The sequence below is a fragment of the Hippocampus zosterae genome, chromosome 12 (genome assembly GCF_025434085.1).
Source record: "Hippocampus zosterae strain Florida chromosome 12, ASM2543408v3, whole genome shotgun sequence".
Lineage (NCBI taxonomy): Eukaryota > Metazoa > Chordata > Actinopteri > Syngnathiformes > Syngnathidae > Hippocampus > Hippocampus zosterae.
In genome coordinates this window covers 4,146,892-4,162,532 of record NC_067462.1, presented here as the reverse complement: position 1 = coordinate 4,162,532, position 15,641 = coordinate 4,146,892, and the positions used below count along the sequence as shown (strand labels likewise).

The following is a 15,641-nucleotide window of genomic DNA, read 5'->3' as shown; positions in this document are numbered from 1 at the left end:
ACAGAGACGAACAACCATCCACGCTCACACTCACACCGAGGGACAATTTAGAGTGTTCAATCAGCCTGCCACGCATGTTTTTGGAATGTGGGAGGAAACCGGAGCACCCGGAGAAAACCCACGCAGGCCCGGGGAGAACATGCAAACTCCACACAGGGAGGCCGGAGCTGGAATCGAACCCGGTACCTCTGCACTGTGAAGCCGACGTGCTAACCACTGGACTACCGGGCCGCCCATCATCACTACTATTTATTACTAATTTGGGTATATGTCAACAAAAACACGATGTTGCAATGAAATTATGTGTTTATTTGGGGGTTTTTAGGGTAGGGGGGGCAAGATAATTTTACTTGGTTGATGCAGCATCTTCAACAGCAAATTCGTTTGAATAATACAATAAATAAATGAAATTAATTTTGATGAAAAAAAGAAAGGTCAGATGGGTGACAGGTTATGGTTAAAAAGTGACAAATAGGCTTTCATTGTGGATGTGACAAGGAGGTGGTGGTGGTGGGGGGCTATTTTCTTGTCTTAGTCCACATGAGGTGTAACTGCATTGACATTTCTGGCAGGTGCAGGCCGGTTTCCACGGCAACACCTCCGTCTCAAATGCCGGGCGGCATGCGGTGACTCACGAGGCCAATAAGCCTCGCGGGGACTCGTGCCTCGCCACGTTTTGATCGCAACAAGTGCATCGGCGCCTTGGATAGTCGTTTCAGCATCCAAACCACAATGACGACGAATCAATAGCCAAGCATCACCATAGCCGTGACTTCTTTTGCCCTCCTCCAGCGCAAATCAAACCACAAAATGAGTTACAACACTTTTTTCGGTGTGTATGTACAAGCGAAACCCCCACAGGCTTCTCTGACGAAATCGAAACAAGATTAATAACGGCTGCACATGTTTGCAACTAATAAGCCGTGAAATGCATTGGTAATAATTCGTTACCATCTACTTTGTCTCAAATATGTTTTTGGAGGACGTGAGGCGAACAAACAGAAGCTTTTTGAGAAAATCCCTTTTGCCGGCCGTGTCTCCAAACCGAAGCTCACGGGAGATAAGAGGAAGGAAAACGCCGCGGGGGTGCCAATTATTGTAAACTCCCCCAGCTTAACAAAGTTAATTGCAAACATTACAAAGCACGGCGAGATTGAACGACTATCATCTCATTAACGCCTTCACTGCCAGCGGTTTTTCTCAAATCCAAAGAGCCATTTTGGACCATTTTGACTCATTTTTAAATTGTGAGGAAAAAGCTTTTTGTTGAAAGGATGCATTCCAAGCAGAACTTTCACTTTGATGCTTTTTCTTTTGCATTTGTGATACCTCGAATATCTAAACAATGCTTTCCAACTAAATGGCAACATAAACAACACAAAAATGGTCACTTTGTTTGCAAAAAAAGAGTTTATTTTATTTATTTTGTGCATGCAAATACTTGATGTTTTTCTGCTTTATTCCCTCCAAATTTTGCTGCTGCAAATTGCAAATTTCTCCATTGTGAGAGAAATAAAGGTTTTCTTATGTTATCTTATCTTAACTTTATTTGAATGTTGAAATTTGCGTGTGTGTGTGTGGGGGGGTGTCTGTGTGCGTTGGATGAAGCCCTTTATTAATATTTTTAAAAATCGTAAATGTCTAAATTACTATTGGGGATAGATTGAGATAGATTCGTGTAATATTGAAGTGGGTCCTAAATATTGTTGTACATACGCACGGAGCCATATTTAGTTTGTGCGCAAGCAATGGGTGAAAAAGCAAAATACTTATTTCATTAAAAATAAGAAGCAATTTCCAACTCACCGGCAGTTCTCCAAGGGAGGGACTTCTCAGATGAGCTGCGAGTGGAGAAGAGGAAATGAAAAAGTGAATATGAGAGCAGTGACAGAGACACGTTGTTTACCGAGTACATTTTTCATTGGCCTTTCGGGACAGGGTCACAGATGGTAATCGCTGTCTTCCAGGCTATAACGAGCAAAGTCATCCGGTGTAACGCTTACAAATCAGATGTTAAGTCCACTTCTGTCACCTTTTGTTCATCTGGCCGTAAAGGTGACTTTTGAGCCAGCGCTGCCCATTTGTTAGATGGCTTGACAACAAAAGCGACGTCATTACAGAGCAGCGTGAGGTGTGCAATTGTAGTTCAAGTGTAGAAAAAAGGCAAAGGGATGGATGCTGACGCAAACGGAGAAAAGTCCACATGAATAGAAATCGTTACCAAAGAGCCACGATGGCCTGGCGTGCATCCGTATAAGTGCCTACCAAACCCCCCCCCCCCCCCCCAAAAAATAGGTAAGCCCAGTGCTTGTAAAATAAATGAATAAATAAAAATAAATAAAAATTTGAATAACTGGGGCGGCCCGGTAGTCCAGTGGTTAGCACGTGGGCTTCACAGTGCAGAGGTACCGGGTTCGATTCCAGCTCCGGCCTCCCTGTGTGGAGTTTGCATGTTCTCCCCGGGCCTGCGTGGGTTTTCTCCGGGTGCTCCGGTTTCCTCCCACATTCCAAAAACATGCGTGGCAGGCTGATTGGACACTCTGAATTGTCCCTAGGTGTGAGTGTGAGTGCGAATGGTTGTTCGTCTCTGTGTGCCCTGCGATTGGCTGGCAACCGATTCAGGGTGTCACCCGCCTACTGCCCGAAGACGGCTGGGATAGGCTCCAGCACCCCCCGCGACCCTAGTGAGGATCAAGCGGCTCGGAAGATGAATGAATAACTGGTTTGTCGCGCAATTTACACACAACATAACTCGATATGCTTCACATTCCGCAATTAAAAGTCCAACATTTAAACGCAATTACAACTCATAGATTTAGCAACATAAAGAAATGCAGAAAATAGTTGACTAGCCCTAGTTAGAATAATGATAAAAAATAGTGCAATACAATGACAATGCAGGTACTCCAGCATTTGATGCATCATATAATAAAGTGCTTGGTCTCTTGAAATAGTCGGGCAGGTTGACAAGATATATGACTGTGACAGCAAAAAAAACCACAATAAGGGAATAATAGGCACTTCGTCATTTAAAAAAAACACTCTGTGACCAGAATGAAAGCACTTTACTTTGTCTGAGGCCTTTCGAGGATGGAGAAGAGAAAAAAAAAATGCCGGCCGTTACAATCAAGCACCCGTCGTTACAACGACCCGATATGGCTCTATAATGAGCTTTAAGAGGGACGACTCGCTGGACGGTCATGGCAGCATGCAGGCAATTAAAAGGAGTTAGTTCGATGAAATGTGCTCCACTGAGCCATGGCGAATGGAAAAAAGATGGAGCTACCCGAATGACAAAAAAGCATGGATGCTGAAAGCCAACTGGATGAACTTGATAACACATTTGTTGATTAACCGATAGATAGATAGATAGATACTGTAGATAGATAGATAGATAGATAGATAGATAGATAGATAGATAGATAGATAGATAGATAGATAGATAGATAGATAGATAGATAGATAGATAGATAGATAGATAGATAGATAGATAGATAGATAGATAGATAGATAGATAGATAGATAGATAGATAGATAGATAGATAGATAGATAGATAGATAGATAGATAGATAGATAGATAGATAAACAGACAGCTAGCTAGCAAGACAGACAGCTAGCTAGCTAACTAGCTAGCTAGATTCCTCAGAAACTATCACCATAAATGATAGTATTGCGAATGTTAGGTTTCATCTGGCTGGAATTGAAAATGTTTCCACAAATGCAGCGGCATTAGGCTTTGGAATTAAATCCATGTCAACTTTCTGTGATTGTACAACTACGACTCGGGAAAACGTAGCTTCAAGTAGGCTAATTCTTTCTTTTTGTCCGTTTCAAGGCTGCTCGCACTACATTTGCCGGTGTCTGGAGGTGTGCCGAAATCTACCATCTTCAAGTGACACCCTAGCGTGCGCCCTAATCCCTGCCGTCACCCCTCTGAGCTCCACAGCGGGACCTGCAATGTTCAAACTAATCTCCATTTGTAAACAAGTGCACAATGACAGCCATTTCATTTGTTTCTTAAAAGGCGTTTCAATCACAATGGGAGATTGCTTCGGTGCGGCGCTAGGGCTGGAGGGGGGGGGGGGGGGGGTGGAGTAGAGACAACTCCACCCCCCAGTGGGCAGTGTGATTTCCAATTTCAGATGTATCAAAAACAGCAGTAAAACCCCTGAAGTAACTTCAGAAACAAGTGACATAACATGCCCATTAGAGGTCATTTATTTATTTATCCATATGCAAAACCTTTCACAAAAATCTATTGGAATTTGTGTTTTTAAAGAAAGTCAACGTCAAGAGAACGCACCCGCAACTCACCCAAAAAATGTATGCCTTTACTGTACATTTTGGTATAACATCTTCAATTTGTGTCCTTTGTCAATGACGCACGGCAGCAGGCTGCAGAGCCACAGCTGTGTTATAGCGGACATGCAGCAGCATCTGTACCACAGTTGTGAAACGGGTGACGAACGAACGAATCCCCCTCACCAAAGCCAACAGCTCTTCACTGTCAATACTGCCACGGTAAGCAAATAACACTCCACCACAATGTGTGTTCACGCACACAACACTGGCTCAGCGTTTTCACAACAAACACAGTTGTATTTAGCTCAAATGTATTGTCTCGTGGCTTTCAGCTGAACTAAACAAACATCGGCTATGACTGAACTGCATCGGCAAGATGGATTACGGGACGATATAAAAACATATTTGAATGAAATTGTTTCACTCCTCCCACATGCTTTAAATATATTCAAACAGAAACTATCCACTGTTATTCGATGAAAAGACAAAACACTGAAGGAACTATGTTTAAGTGAGGCGAGGCGCTTCATTTAGTCAGAACAACCTTGTGACTTGATTTCCTCTGTCTGACAAAGACATGCACAGGTTTCAAGGTGATGCATAGCACAGTCAGCCCTGTTACGAGTTTTTATTAACATCCACGTGACAAATGACTATGGAGACGATATGTGTCTGTTTCCATCGGAAATCTGCAGCATTTGATACAGTATTCTGTTGGCTCATTTGCAGCACCTGGTGGGGACTGGCAGTAGTGCTCTTGAGTGGTTTAGATCCTATTTTGCTGACAGAACATTTTGCATTAGCCTCGGTTGCCCTGAATCACGAACTGCCCCGCTGTTGTGTGGTGTTCCACAGGGCTCAATTCTGGGGCTTCTGCTGTTCTCACTGTATCTGCTCCCTTTGGGGTTCCATCTTAAGGAAATGTGGTATTTCCATCCATTGCTATGCGGATGACTGTCAGATCTATTATTCGTGAATTTTCGCGATTCCTGGGAGGCAGGAGACTGTAAAAAAACAAACAAAAAAGAAAAAACGAAACAACAAATGTGATTACGCGAAAATGGTGGACTCCTACATAGAAGTGGAAAACTGTAGCTCCGATGTATGAACGACTTACAAAATTTATACTCACAATACAGTACCAGTGCTGTCACAATATCAAACTTTGATATACCGGAACAATCTCATGAGCATTAATGCCAGCACACTTATGTTCCCTGAAATTATGTGTTTGGTTCAATGCACTTCCAAATTTTGCCCAAGAGTAAAGATACATGATTGAGCCAACATTCAGGATGACTGTCCAATGAGAGGCTGCTTCATCGGAATGCCGCAAGGTTTACGCCACAAAAGTGGAAGAAAAAAAAAAAGGCATGTGTTTGTTTTGCGTGTGCTAAATCGTTTCATTACCTGCTGCTTCCAGCACCCGGCGATTCTGCCCCAAGTCTGCATCTTTCAAGCTGATTGGCCACAATCTGCCTCTCAACCTCCAGCTCCCGCGTTAGCCGCTCAAACTGAAGCTCCTGCACGTACACGGCAAACAGAGAAAGAGGGTGGGGAAAGCGTAGTGAAGGTCAGTCATACATGAATTTTCCAAAAAACATCACTCAACGTACGCTACACCACAGGATAATTCTTTAATCTTCAAATTAAGCTTGATCATCGGTATGCATGCACACCACTTAGTTAGAATATCGACCAAAAGAGAAGAAAAATGTTAAAATTAGGCATGATTCTCCAAACCATTGCTCATCATTATCTCATACACAGGTAAAGAGTCGATGCACACCAAATTGTGGGATACTCGAGTACTCCCTCACAGCTACGTCGGCTATCCACCAGCCGCACACCCATAAGCACCTCTTGCGTACGCGACATTTGGCCTCGATGGCTCTGTTGCTATGGGAGCCGCGTAAAACTCGTCATTTTGACTAATTACCATTTCCGTCGTTGAAGCTTTTACTTGCACCAATTCCATGTCACACAGTGACACTCTGCAGCACAGACCTACAACATGGCGCACCTGCGCGGCAATTAGGGAAAACTAAGCGCTGTCATCCAAAGCATCGTTGTTGTTTTTTTCCCGGATTGGCCGCACTCCACTAAGAGCATTTTTTTTTTCTGGCCACGCTCACCATGACTCTCTGAGGAGATGACAGGATCCTCAGATCCTCTCATGTAAAAAAAAAAAAAGCCTTTGCAACAGTCCGTTACATTCAGAGCCCCAATCGGCAGCGTGAACGACCCATGCGTGGAGGAGCTCATCTGCTGTGAGGAGATTCGGGGGAAGGTCACTTGATAATATTTTGGGCCAAGCTACTCTTCCACACTTACTTTTCCAGTGTTCTTTGGGTGCCGCTCTGCAATGAACAAAACGAAGGACCCGAAACCCCCAACAATATGCTCTTCAGCGCTCTTATCTCCATCACCTCAGTAGATAAGTGGAGCTAGGCTGCAGGCTCCAGGGGCTTAGAAAGAGTGTGTGTGTGTGGGGGGGGGGGGGGGGGGCAGTATGTGCTGCAGTTTAGCAATGTAAAGACCCAATGACAAAAGTAAGGGAGTTGATGCTCAAGAATCTGGTGGGGACTGTGGGAAACAAAATACGAATTGATTGGTTTGAATTGAAATACTTTTTGCCCGTGGTATTAGAACTGAAGGGCGGCCCGGTAGTCCAGTGGTTAGCACGTCGGCTTCACAGTGCAGAGGTACCGGGTTCGATTCCAGCTCCGGCCTCCCTGTGTGGAGTTTGCATGTTCTCCCCGGGCCTGCGTGGGTTTTCTCCGGGTGCTCCGGTTTCCTCCCACATTCCAAAAACATGCGTGGCAGGCTGATTGAACACTCTAAATTGTCCCTAGGTGTGAGTGTGAGCGTGGATGGTTGTTCGTCTCTGTGTGCCCTGTGATTGGCTGGCAACCGATTCAGGGTGTCCCCCGCCTACTGCCCGGAGACGGCTGGGATAGGCTCCAGCACCCCCCGCGATCCTAGTGAGGATCAAGCAGTTAGGAAGATGAATGAATGAATGAATAATAGAACTGATTGAGATCCTGTAAACCCCACACTCCCACGTGTCCTCAAATAAACAGATGACGGCACGGCATCTAAGCCACGCGACGGACACGCTTCATCATCATGGCTGCTGACAACACAAGAGCCGTGTGAAACGCCTCAAGCGCCTTCTTGTTACTGCTGATTCAGCACACTCAAAAGGTCTCTACAACCTTAAATGTCATACATTCACCGGGGGGGAAAAATACAGTTTGGCAACATCCAAACAGTTCCATTTTCCTGTGTATTCTATTGATGTTCACCGGGTCATACGGTTAGGTTCAAACATGAAAGTTTCTCGTGTTTCATTCCTCGCTGTTATATTGCAGTGCCTTTCATTAACTTGTGTGAACCCGATTTGATCCAGTCAAAAATTATGTAAGAGTGTGAGAAATGTGACAGGATAATGACTACAGAACAGTTTATGACACGAACAGTGCTGTCAGAATTCCTCAGAGCAAGTGTTCACATGACTACAGAAAGGAACACGGGAAATATGCACTTTGGTTTGAATAGCCGTCAAAATGTCACAGTTGCAAGCTGTTGGCTGAGTCCAATTTTTTTTCTCTCATCCTTTCTGTTGCGAGCCTATTTTTTTAATTTAGGGTTAGTTCTGCAGCAATTCTTCAAATAACTAAAGAATGAGTCCGCAAAAGACAGGGAAGATTCGATATATGCTACCAGTTCAAAGAGAAGCTAACCTGCAATGTGCAAACAAAGTCATGGGTGCACTATCAATCACTTTATTGATTGAAACTTTGAGAAAGAAAATGGTAATAAGCAGCACACAAAGTATGCCGATCACCACGACTAACGGTGAAGCGCTCAACACGCGGCCGGGCCAAATTAGCCAGCTCAAAGCCAGCCAACTCTTATTGGTTGACGCCCACGTCACTCACCATGCCAGGCTCCGCCTTTGAAATACAGTGCAAGTTACACTTATTTTAGTGTGGAACGTGAGGACGAAGATCCCAAGTAGACAACAATCATACCTGAGCCTCACGTACAAAGGGTATTTGTACATGGGGGGGGGGCGAGCGGACATGCTGACAAGTGAACTGGTCCAAGCGAAAAGGTCGATGGACTCCCACTCACCTATTTTCTAAATGTCTTCATAGCCCTGCCTGATTTGCATTCACTCCGCCGTTCACATAATTGCACATAAAAGCCACCGATGTGGAGATTCAGCAAAAAGGTTTATAAGTAAACGTTAACAAAATGCTTTATTTCCATTAAGTCTTTATTTACTGAGTGTTTGGAGCTGCCCAGCACAGTGTTACCAGAGCATGCAAACTGCTACAAAAGGTTTCCTGTGATGTTTTGAACAATCACACAAAGGTACCCTGTGTTGCGGCCAAAAGCCTAAAACGGCACAGCGTTGCATTTGCCCATTTTGTTTGATTCATAATAGCCCTGGAGAACACAGAGGACCCCATTTTCATGCCCAGTGCAAGCCTAGTGCGCAAATGGATGGAGTTTTTTTTTTCCTCAAATGGTATTTTCGCTGTATAAATGGGCGTTTGCACCGTTGTGGGAGGCGAGCATGGGTGACTTCATCCCCAGTGAATCGGAGTGGCTCTTCTCATTGCCCTCAAATTCACCACCAGAGATGCGTGTGGTCAACATGCCGCAAGTATAACAGACTCGCTGGAGTCCATCCATCCATCCATCCATCCATCCATCTTCTACCGCTTATCCGGGTCGGGTCGCGGGGGCAACAGCTTTAGCAGAGAAGCCCAGACTTCCCTCTCCCTAGCTACTTCTTCCAGCTCTCAACAGGGGATCCCGAGGCGTTCCCAGGCCAGCTGGGTGACATAGTCTCTCCAGCGTGTCCTGGGTCTTCCTCGGGGTCTCCTCCCGCTGGGATATGCCCGGAACACCTCACCAGGGAGGCGTTCAGGAGGCATCCGAATCAGATGCCCAAGCCACCTCATCTGGCTCCTCTCGATGTGGAGGAGAAGCGGCTCGACTCGGAGCCCCTCCCGGATGACCGAGCTTCTCACCTTATCTCTAAGGGAGAGCCCGGACCCCCTGCGGAGAAAACTCATTTCGCTGGAGTCGTCTAGGGAATATTGATATATAAAGTTTCATTGAACACAATGGCTAAAAATTGGAGATTGGAGATTCTTTCTGAAGTAGATGACTCAGGAGGACTTACATGATGTCAGATTGCGTTTGCCTTAGGTATCGGTAGTTGGTATCGGAGGCCTATTCCTTAATATAAAGCTGTAGTCAATACTCCATCCATCCATCATCTACCGCTTATCCGGGTCGGGTCGCGGGGGCAACAGCTTTAGCAGGGAAGCCCAGACTTCCCTCTCCCTAGCTACTTCTTCCAGCTCTCCCCAGTCAATACTCGCCCATCCCTAATAAATACATTGTTATGCATGGCAATTTCTGTTGCTTCCATTTTGAAAAAGAATCCAAAATGGCAAATTTTCTTTTGAGTCCTCTTCCCATGTATTTTTGGACCAACACAAGCAATACATGATGTGAATTACAATAAACAATATCAGATTCATACACAAAATAAAGCCTATCAACCGACCAAAATGAAGCTTCTTCCAAAATTGTAGCCCTTGGTATAGTTCAGCCCTAGTAAAATCCCCAAAAAAAGGTACAATGCACAAAATAGCATGGGCGTGAAAGATGAACCGTGGGGGGTGTTTGTACACCGTCCTTCTCTCCAAGTGCGTGATATATTGCTTCCTACCGGCGTGGTGATCAGGGAGATAATTATAATTATAATGATGACAGTGACGTTCATGAGAATTAACAGTTAGGCGTTGGTGGGGGGGTTGGGGGGGTGGTGTTCCCCCGAGCTGCATTCGAAACAAGACAGCGTTGTGCCAGGCCCGACTCACAACACTCCTCTGGCAACTTGTCACATGATTGCCTCCTCGTTCGTGATTTTCAGCTTTGCTCTCCATTGACAGCTGCCTGCCACAATCCATTTAGAGAAGGCTTCAAAGGTGACAGCCTATCTCACGCCACCATTCTCCATCAAGCCCCCAGCTCTCTCTTTTTTGTCCTTCCCTGCCTCCACATCAAAGTGTTTTGTCTTTTTCCACCGCACGCCACAGCACTCTCCTTCACCTGCATGCTGCCGCTGCGAATGTCCACTCGTCCTCCCTGGCGGGGGTAATTGCTTAGAGCCGGGCTTCCATTTTCATGTCCATAATCGAGGCTACGATGCTCATGGGTCTCAATTTCCCTTCGCCTTTGTCACGGCAGAGGCCGCATCGGGGAGAAGGAGGCGGATAAAAACCGGAGGAGTGGAGAAAAATGGGCAGTCAATTGTAATTAGGGGGCTTATTCACTTACGCGTACCAAGGTAGGAGATCATTGCCCACAAAGAGGAAATATCTTCTGTGGCACACTTTGGGCAGGAAATTGCGCCCTGACTTTCTGTGTTCTACTGGATAAAGTCCGATTGCAATGGACAAAAGTATTTGTCAAGTAAATTTTTTCACGGGTAGGCATTGGAGAGGATCTTTGGACAGCTTGTCAGGGGAATTCAGGTTTGCTTGGAATGCAGTGTTACGTTGCTTCAGATTTGAAATCAGCACAGCTTTTGAGTAGACCATAACGATAAGGAGATGAATCTCAGCTTGACACGTCAATCTTTACGGTCAGGTGGCTTGTCTTCAGAGTGGATAGTTGCTAGTTTCTAACAGTACACGCTGGAGAATTCTGAAAATCTCCCTGATCAGAAAAAGCCGAAAGAAACTTCTAATTCATTCAAGTTAAAAGCATCATTAAGTAAAAGTTGTAAAATACTAGCAACATCCTCTGCAGTTGTGATATTAATCAAGTATTGATATTGTCAGCCTGAATGACATAATCGCTGAAGTCATGATTTATTTACTGGCACGATATCAAAATTTAAAAAAAAATAAAAAGCATTTTCTTCGTTGTGATTTTTGAATTTGATTATTGAATTTTTTTTCTTCTTCCAAAACCTTCAAATATAACTTCTGCTGTGAGGTTTTACAACGCGACACTTTCCTCCTCTCAATGCGCACACCGCCTCAAAAGGAACACGCAGGACGTTAACAATTAACTGAAAATCCATCACTATTGGTCTCACGGAATTCCACGCTGCTTTTTGAACTTTCAACCTTTTTATTGACGAGCGCCCAAGTGTTCGACACCAAAAACTATTCCTTGGGGGGGGGGGGGATGAATTATTCATGACTCGGTCAAAATAATTGAGGTTAAGCTATCAGCCACACTGACTGATTCCCAAAGTTTTTCCACTCAAGACTCATAATAGAAAAAGCCTTATTGCGAAATTACTCTCATACATTCCGTTACAACAAGCATGAATTAAAAAAAAAAAGTATTTGTCAAAAAAAATGAGTGCCTTGAAAACCGATGTAGTACAAACGAAGCAGCAGGAAGAATGCAGCTAATAAAATGTTAGCGTCCGCTGCCCTTGTTTGGGCATGTGGGCAAAGTCTGCCTGCTTCAGTCACATGAGAGAGAGAGAGAGAGAGCGAGAGAGAGAGAGAGAGAGAGAGAGAGAGAGAGAGAGAGAGAGAGAGAGAGAGAGAGAGAGAGAGAGAGAGAATTCCACATTGAAACCTAGCGAAAAAGTCAACCAGAGCAACAGGAAATTAACAAATACATGGAAAGAAACCAGCTAATGGAGGGCTAAAAAAAAAACAACAACCGAAAATAGACTTACCAAGCCCTCGGACATCCTTCGCCCTTCCCCGAAACTACAGCCGAGTGGGGGAGCATAGTGGGATTCCTCGAAAATCTCAACAATCAAAGGAAAACCTCCAGCGAAGGCAAAGGGGAAGAAATACACCCACTGGCCTGGGATCTCATTTCCTCCCTTTTCACTCTCACCCAGCCTCTCATCTGACTTTCCAACGCGGCGATGGTTTTACGCTTCACGGGAGGAATCCCCTCAGGGGGGTTGGTCAATGAAAACCACACAACTCTGGCGGGGCGCTCTTCCTGTTCGGCTACGCGGATATCATGCTCGGGACAGGACAAATCACGATCGCAAAGACCCTCCGAGGAAGGAAGTGACATCGACAGGTGCTGCCTCTTTCCTTTCCTTACTCGGGCGAACAAAGGTCACCTTTCTTCCAGGAAGCTCCGAAGTGACTTGGGTGCAGTTTTTGTAAATAAACAGCAGAGAAGTCAACAGTCCTTGGAGGGATTGCGTGAAGTGTCACAGACTGTGTTGGATTCCCAGAGTGATAAATTCCAGAACAAACACTGCAGAACTAAGTGAGGATGTCGGCGTGCGCCGTCATTGGTAGAAAACGTCGACGTCTTTTTGTTACTTGAAAATACTCTGTTGAATGTTTGCAGGAATGCCGGATTTCAACGCATTTGAACGATCCGAGCAAGGTTTTCTGGTTCCGCTGGTGAAGAGTAAATTTTAATCAGAGATGGCTTGCTATGTTCCTAAATGTATTTCTGAAGCGGATTTAAAAAAATAAAATCCTGACTTGTTTTCTAGCACGTTGTGGTTTTTTTTTTTTAGATTAGGCAAAAAATAAAATAAAATAAAAAAAATTGTGACCAACCTTTTCCTCTTCATTGCAGACAAAAAGCGACTTGGGTGCAAAAAAATGTCATCAGGAAATCCCAACATTTGACGCTATTCTTCTGTGTTTCATCAACTTTATATTTAGTAGGCCCCTACCGATATGGATTTTTCTCTGGGGGGGGGGGGTGCTGATGGTATTTGGCGTCATAAAATTCTAATGACCGATCAATCGGCTGCTTAATTGAAAAATGATTGAATGAATAAAATGACTTACTTTATAGGTCCCAACTAAAGATACGACTTACAGGCAAAGCGTTTGACTGCTTTACAAGACTTTGGGTATTGAAACCTGCTAAATCGTGTACATTGAGCGGCGCGAGCTACGTGCCATGCTACCTGTTCTTTCACAGAAGCCAGGATATTGTTGGCCGTGTTGATCGGCTCCGTGCTGCGGCCAGCCGAACGGCTGCGGGAGGTCAGCAGAAGCCCCTCCCCCATCACCGGACTCTGCTCGGGGACTGGCATTTCTCCTGGATACACACAACAACAACAACAAAAAACACGCCTGATCAGCATCTGGATCGATCGCAAAGCTCATGCATGCATCTGCCTCTCCTTGATTCTCATTGACGAGAAGACTTAAGTAGCCATCGACGGTCACGCGCCCCCGCACACGGACGCACTCACACATACCATATGGCCAGAAGACTGTCGGTGAGCGTGCAAATCAACGCCATATGGCTTTAGTATAACAACAGACAACATGAAGAATAGTTTATGGCATCCGATAACTACACGCAGTCCAGAAGCAAAAAAAAAAAATTCCCAGTTTACCGTAATTTGTTCTGTGACCATGAAATTTTCCCCCATTAAAATGAACTAAAATATCAATCTGTTTCAGATCCTCCAAAAAGCACAATTTTTGCTAGATTTTCCCCATCCATCCATTTTTTGATTCGCTTTATCCTCACAAGGGTTGCGGGGGCCTCTCCAAGCTGTCTTCGAGCAGTCGGCGGGGGACACCCTGAACCGGTTGCCAGCCAATCCGAGGTTACAGAGAGACGAACAACCATCCACGCTCACACTCACAACCGAGGGACAATTTAGAGCACTCCATTAACCTGCCATGCATGTTTTTGGAATGCGGGAGGAAACCTGAATACCCGGAGAAAAGCCACGCAGGCATGGGGAGAACATGCAAACGTGACACAGGAAGGCCGGAGCCAGGATCAAACCCACGACCTTTGCACTCTGAGGTCGGCGCACTAACTGCTCGTCCACCGGGCCGCCCCGTTAGATTTAGAAAACAAGAAAATTACCCTGAATTGTCTCTAGCGTCTAAAGAGAGAGTAGAGCACAATACCGGTCCAGGGACGACGGACACCAAACTACCAAACTCCCATTATGGAGTCTCGCTATGCAGTTGTTCTATGACGTTCAAGTGGAAAAACTCATAATTTGGGCCACTTGGAAGCAAAGGCCTCCATTGAATATTTAAAAAGATAACAAAATATGAAGAAGGAACTGAAAATGAAAACTGCCAGAAGAAGATAAGCGGGCGCCTTTGCTCTCATCGGCCTGAGGTTCACGGACAAAATGAGCAAGCGGAATACACAAGGCGCCGAGGCGATGCATATTGATGAGGAGTCGCCGTCAGAGCCGCACACGTCGGGCACCTGCGATGACGCGTTGGCAGAAGCAGATAAAAGCGCGGGTTTTCTTTGGGGAAAACATTAGATTGTACAAGGAATTTTTACAACTGGAGAGATGCGCCGCAGCTGTCATCTGCATGCTGCTTAGACAAAAGATTTAGAGACAAAATCCGAGCTTGGGCTTCCTTACACAGAGCGCGGGCGACGTGATTTACGACGCTTAAGCAGGCAGGATGCCAATTTAGGAGTCGCTTGTCAACATCTTCATGCGTAAATACATATACTGTATGCCGCAGATATCAAACATCTACGCGCGCCGCTAACAAATGTCAGGTATGGTGATGCGAATAATGAAACCCAGACAAATAAATGTTCACCCCCACACCCCACCAAAAAAAAACATACAATTCAATTTTATTCATTCTTTTTTTTTTAAAAGATGAGTCATTTTGCCTATTTACAAAATGACATGTTTAGCTTTGATCTCAAACATCTGGATCTGCATTTGAGCCTCAGTGTGTTCAGACTCGAGCCATTACAAAAAACATTTTTTTTTTTTTTTTTGCAAGTCGCTGCCAAAGACGTTCTGATTAGTCTCCAGTCCCTGGCACATCCCACAGTCCAAGGAAGGAGAAACTAGACATTCCAAAAGTGCTCTTCAACTTTGAAGTAATACAATCCCCACTGACACTCGAGTAATCCGCTGGCGGGGATAATAATTGTAAATAGCCCTTAAATGAGATTATAGAAACCTGAAGGAATGTGATAGATATTGGACATTTCACTTGTGAAATTCTACAGCCAAGTCATTATTTTCGTAGAGTCTCTCTTACTTGATAGCTCTTTTTTAGATGATTTTTTTTAAACGAACCACGAAAGTCGTCAGAGAATTCGTTAAATACAGCACCAAGTTAGTAGCCACTTTTTCCTCGGTTCTTCGCAAAAAAAACTTGCCTCTAAACTGTTTTAATGCTTTCTCAGAAACACCTTAGGATGCGGCGGCCCGGTAGTCCAGTGGTTAGCACGTGGGCTTCACAGTGCAGAGGTACCGGGTTCGATTCCAGCTCCGGCCTCCCTGTGTAGAGTTTGCATGTTCTCCCCCCCGGGCCTGCGTGGGTTTTCTCCGGGT

General features: G+C 44.9%; 2 protein-coding genes across 6 annotated transcripts in view; one reads left to right on the top strand and one right to left on the bottom strand.

Annotated features, from left to right (window-relative positions):
- LOC127611882 (plakophilin-4-like) overlaps positions 1–15,641 on the bottom strand; it is a 58,321-nt gene that overhangs the window by 26,278 nt on the left and 16,402 nt on the right. For 4 of the 5 annotated variants that reach the window (XM_052082669.1, XM_052082667.1, XM_052082670.1 and 1 more), the window contains exons 2-4: positions 13,257–13,390; positions 5,714–5,826; positions 1,807–1,841 (exon numbers count right to left, since the gene is read on the bottom strand). In XM_052082669.1, coding sequence (XP_051938629.1) covers positions 1,807–1,841; positions 5,714–5,826; positions 13,257–13,385 — 277 coding nt within the window. In that variant the 5' untranslated portion in view covers positions 13,386–13,390. Of the gene's footprint in view, positions 1–1,806; positions 1,842–5,713; positions 5,827–12,038; positions 12,665–13,256; positions 13,391–15,641 lie in introns of those variants that run through there. The other variant, XM_052082672.1, reaches the window with a different exon arrangement.
- The window catches only part of cd302 (CD302 molecule), a 128,276-nt gene that overhangs the window by 109,865 nt on the left and 2,770 nt on the right, over positions 1–15,641 (top strand). The gene's annotated exons all lie outside the window — the stretch shown is intronic.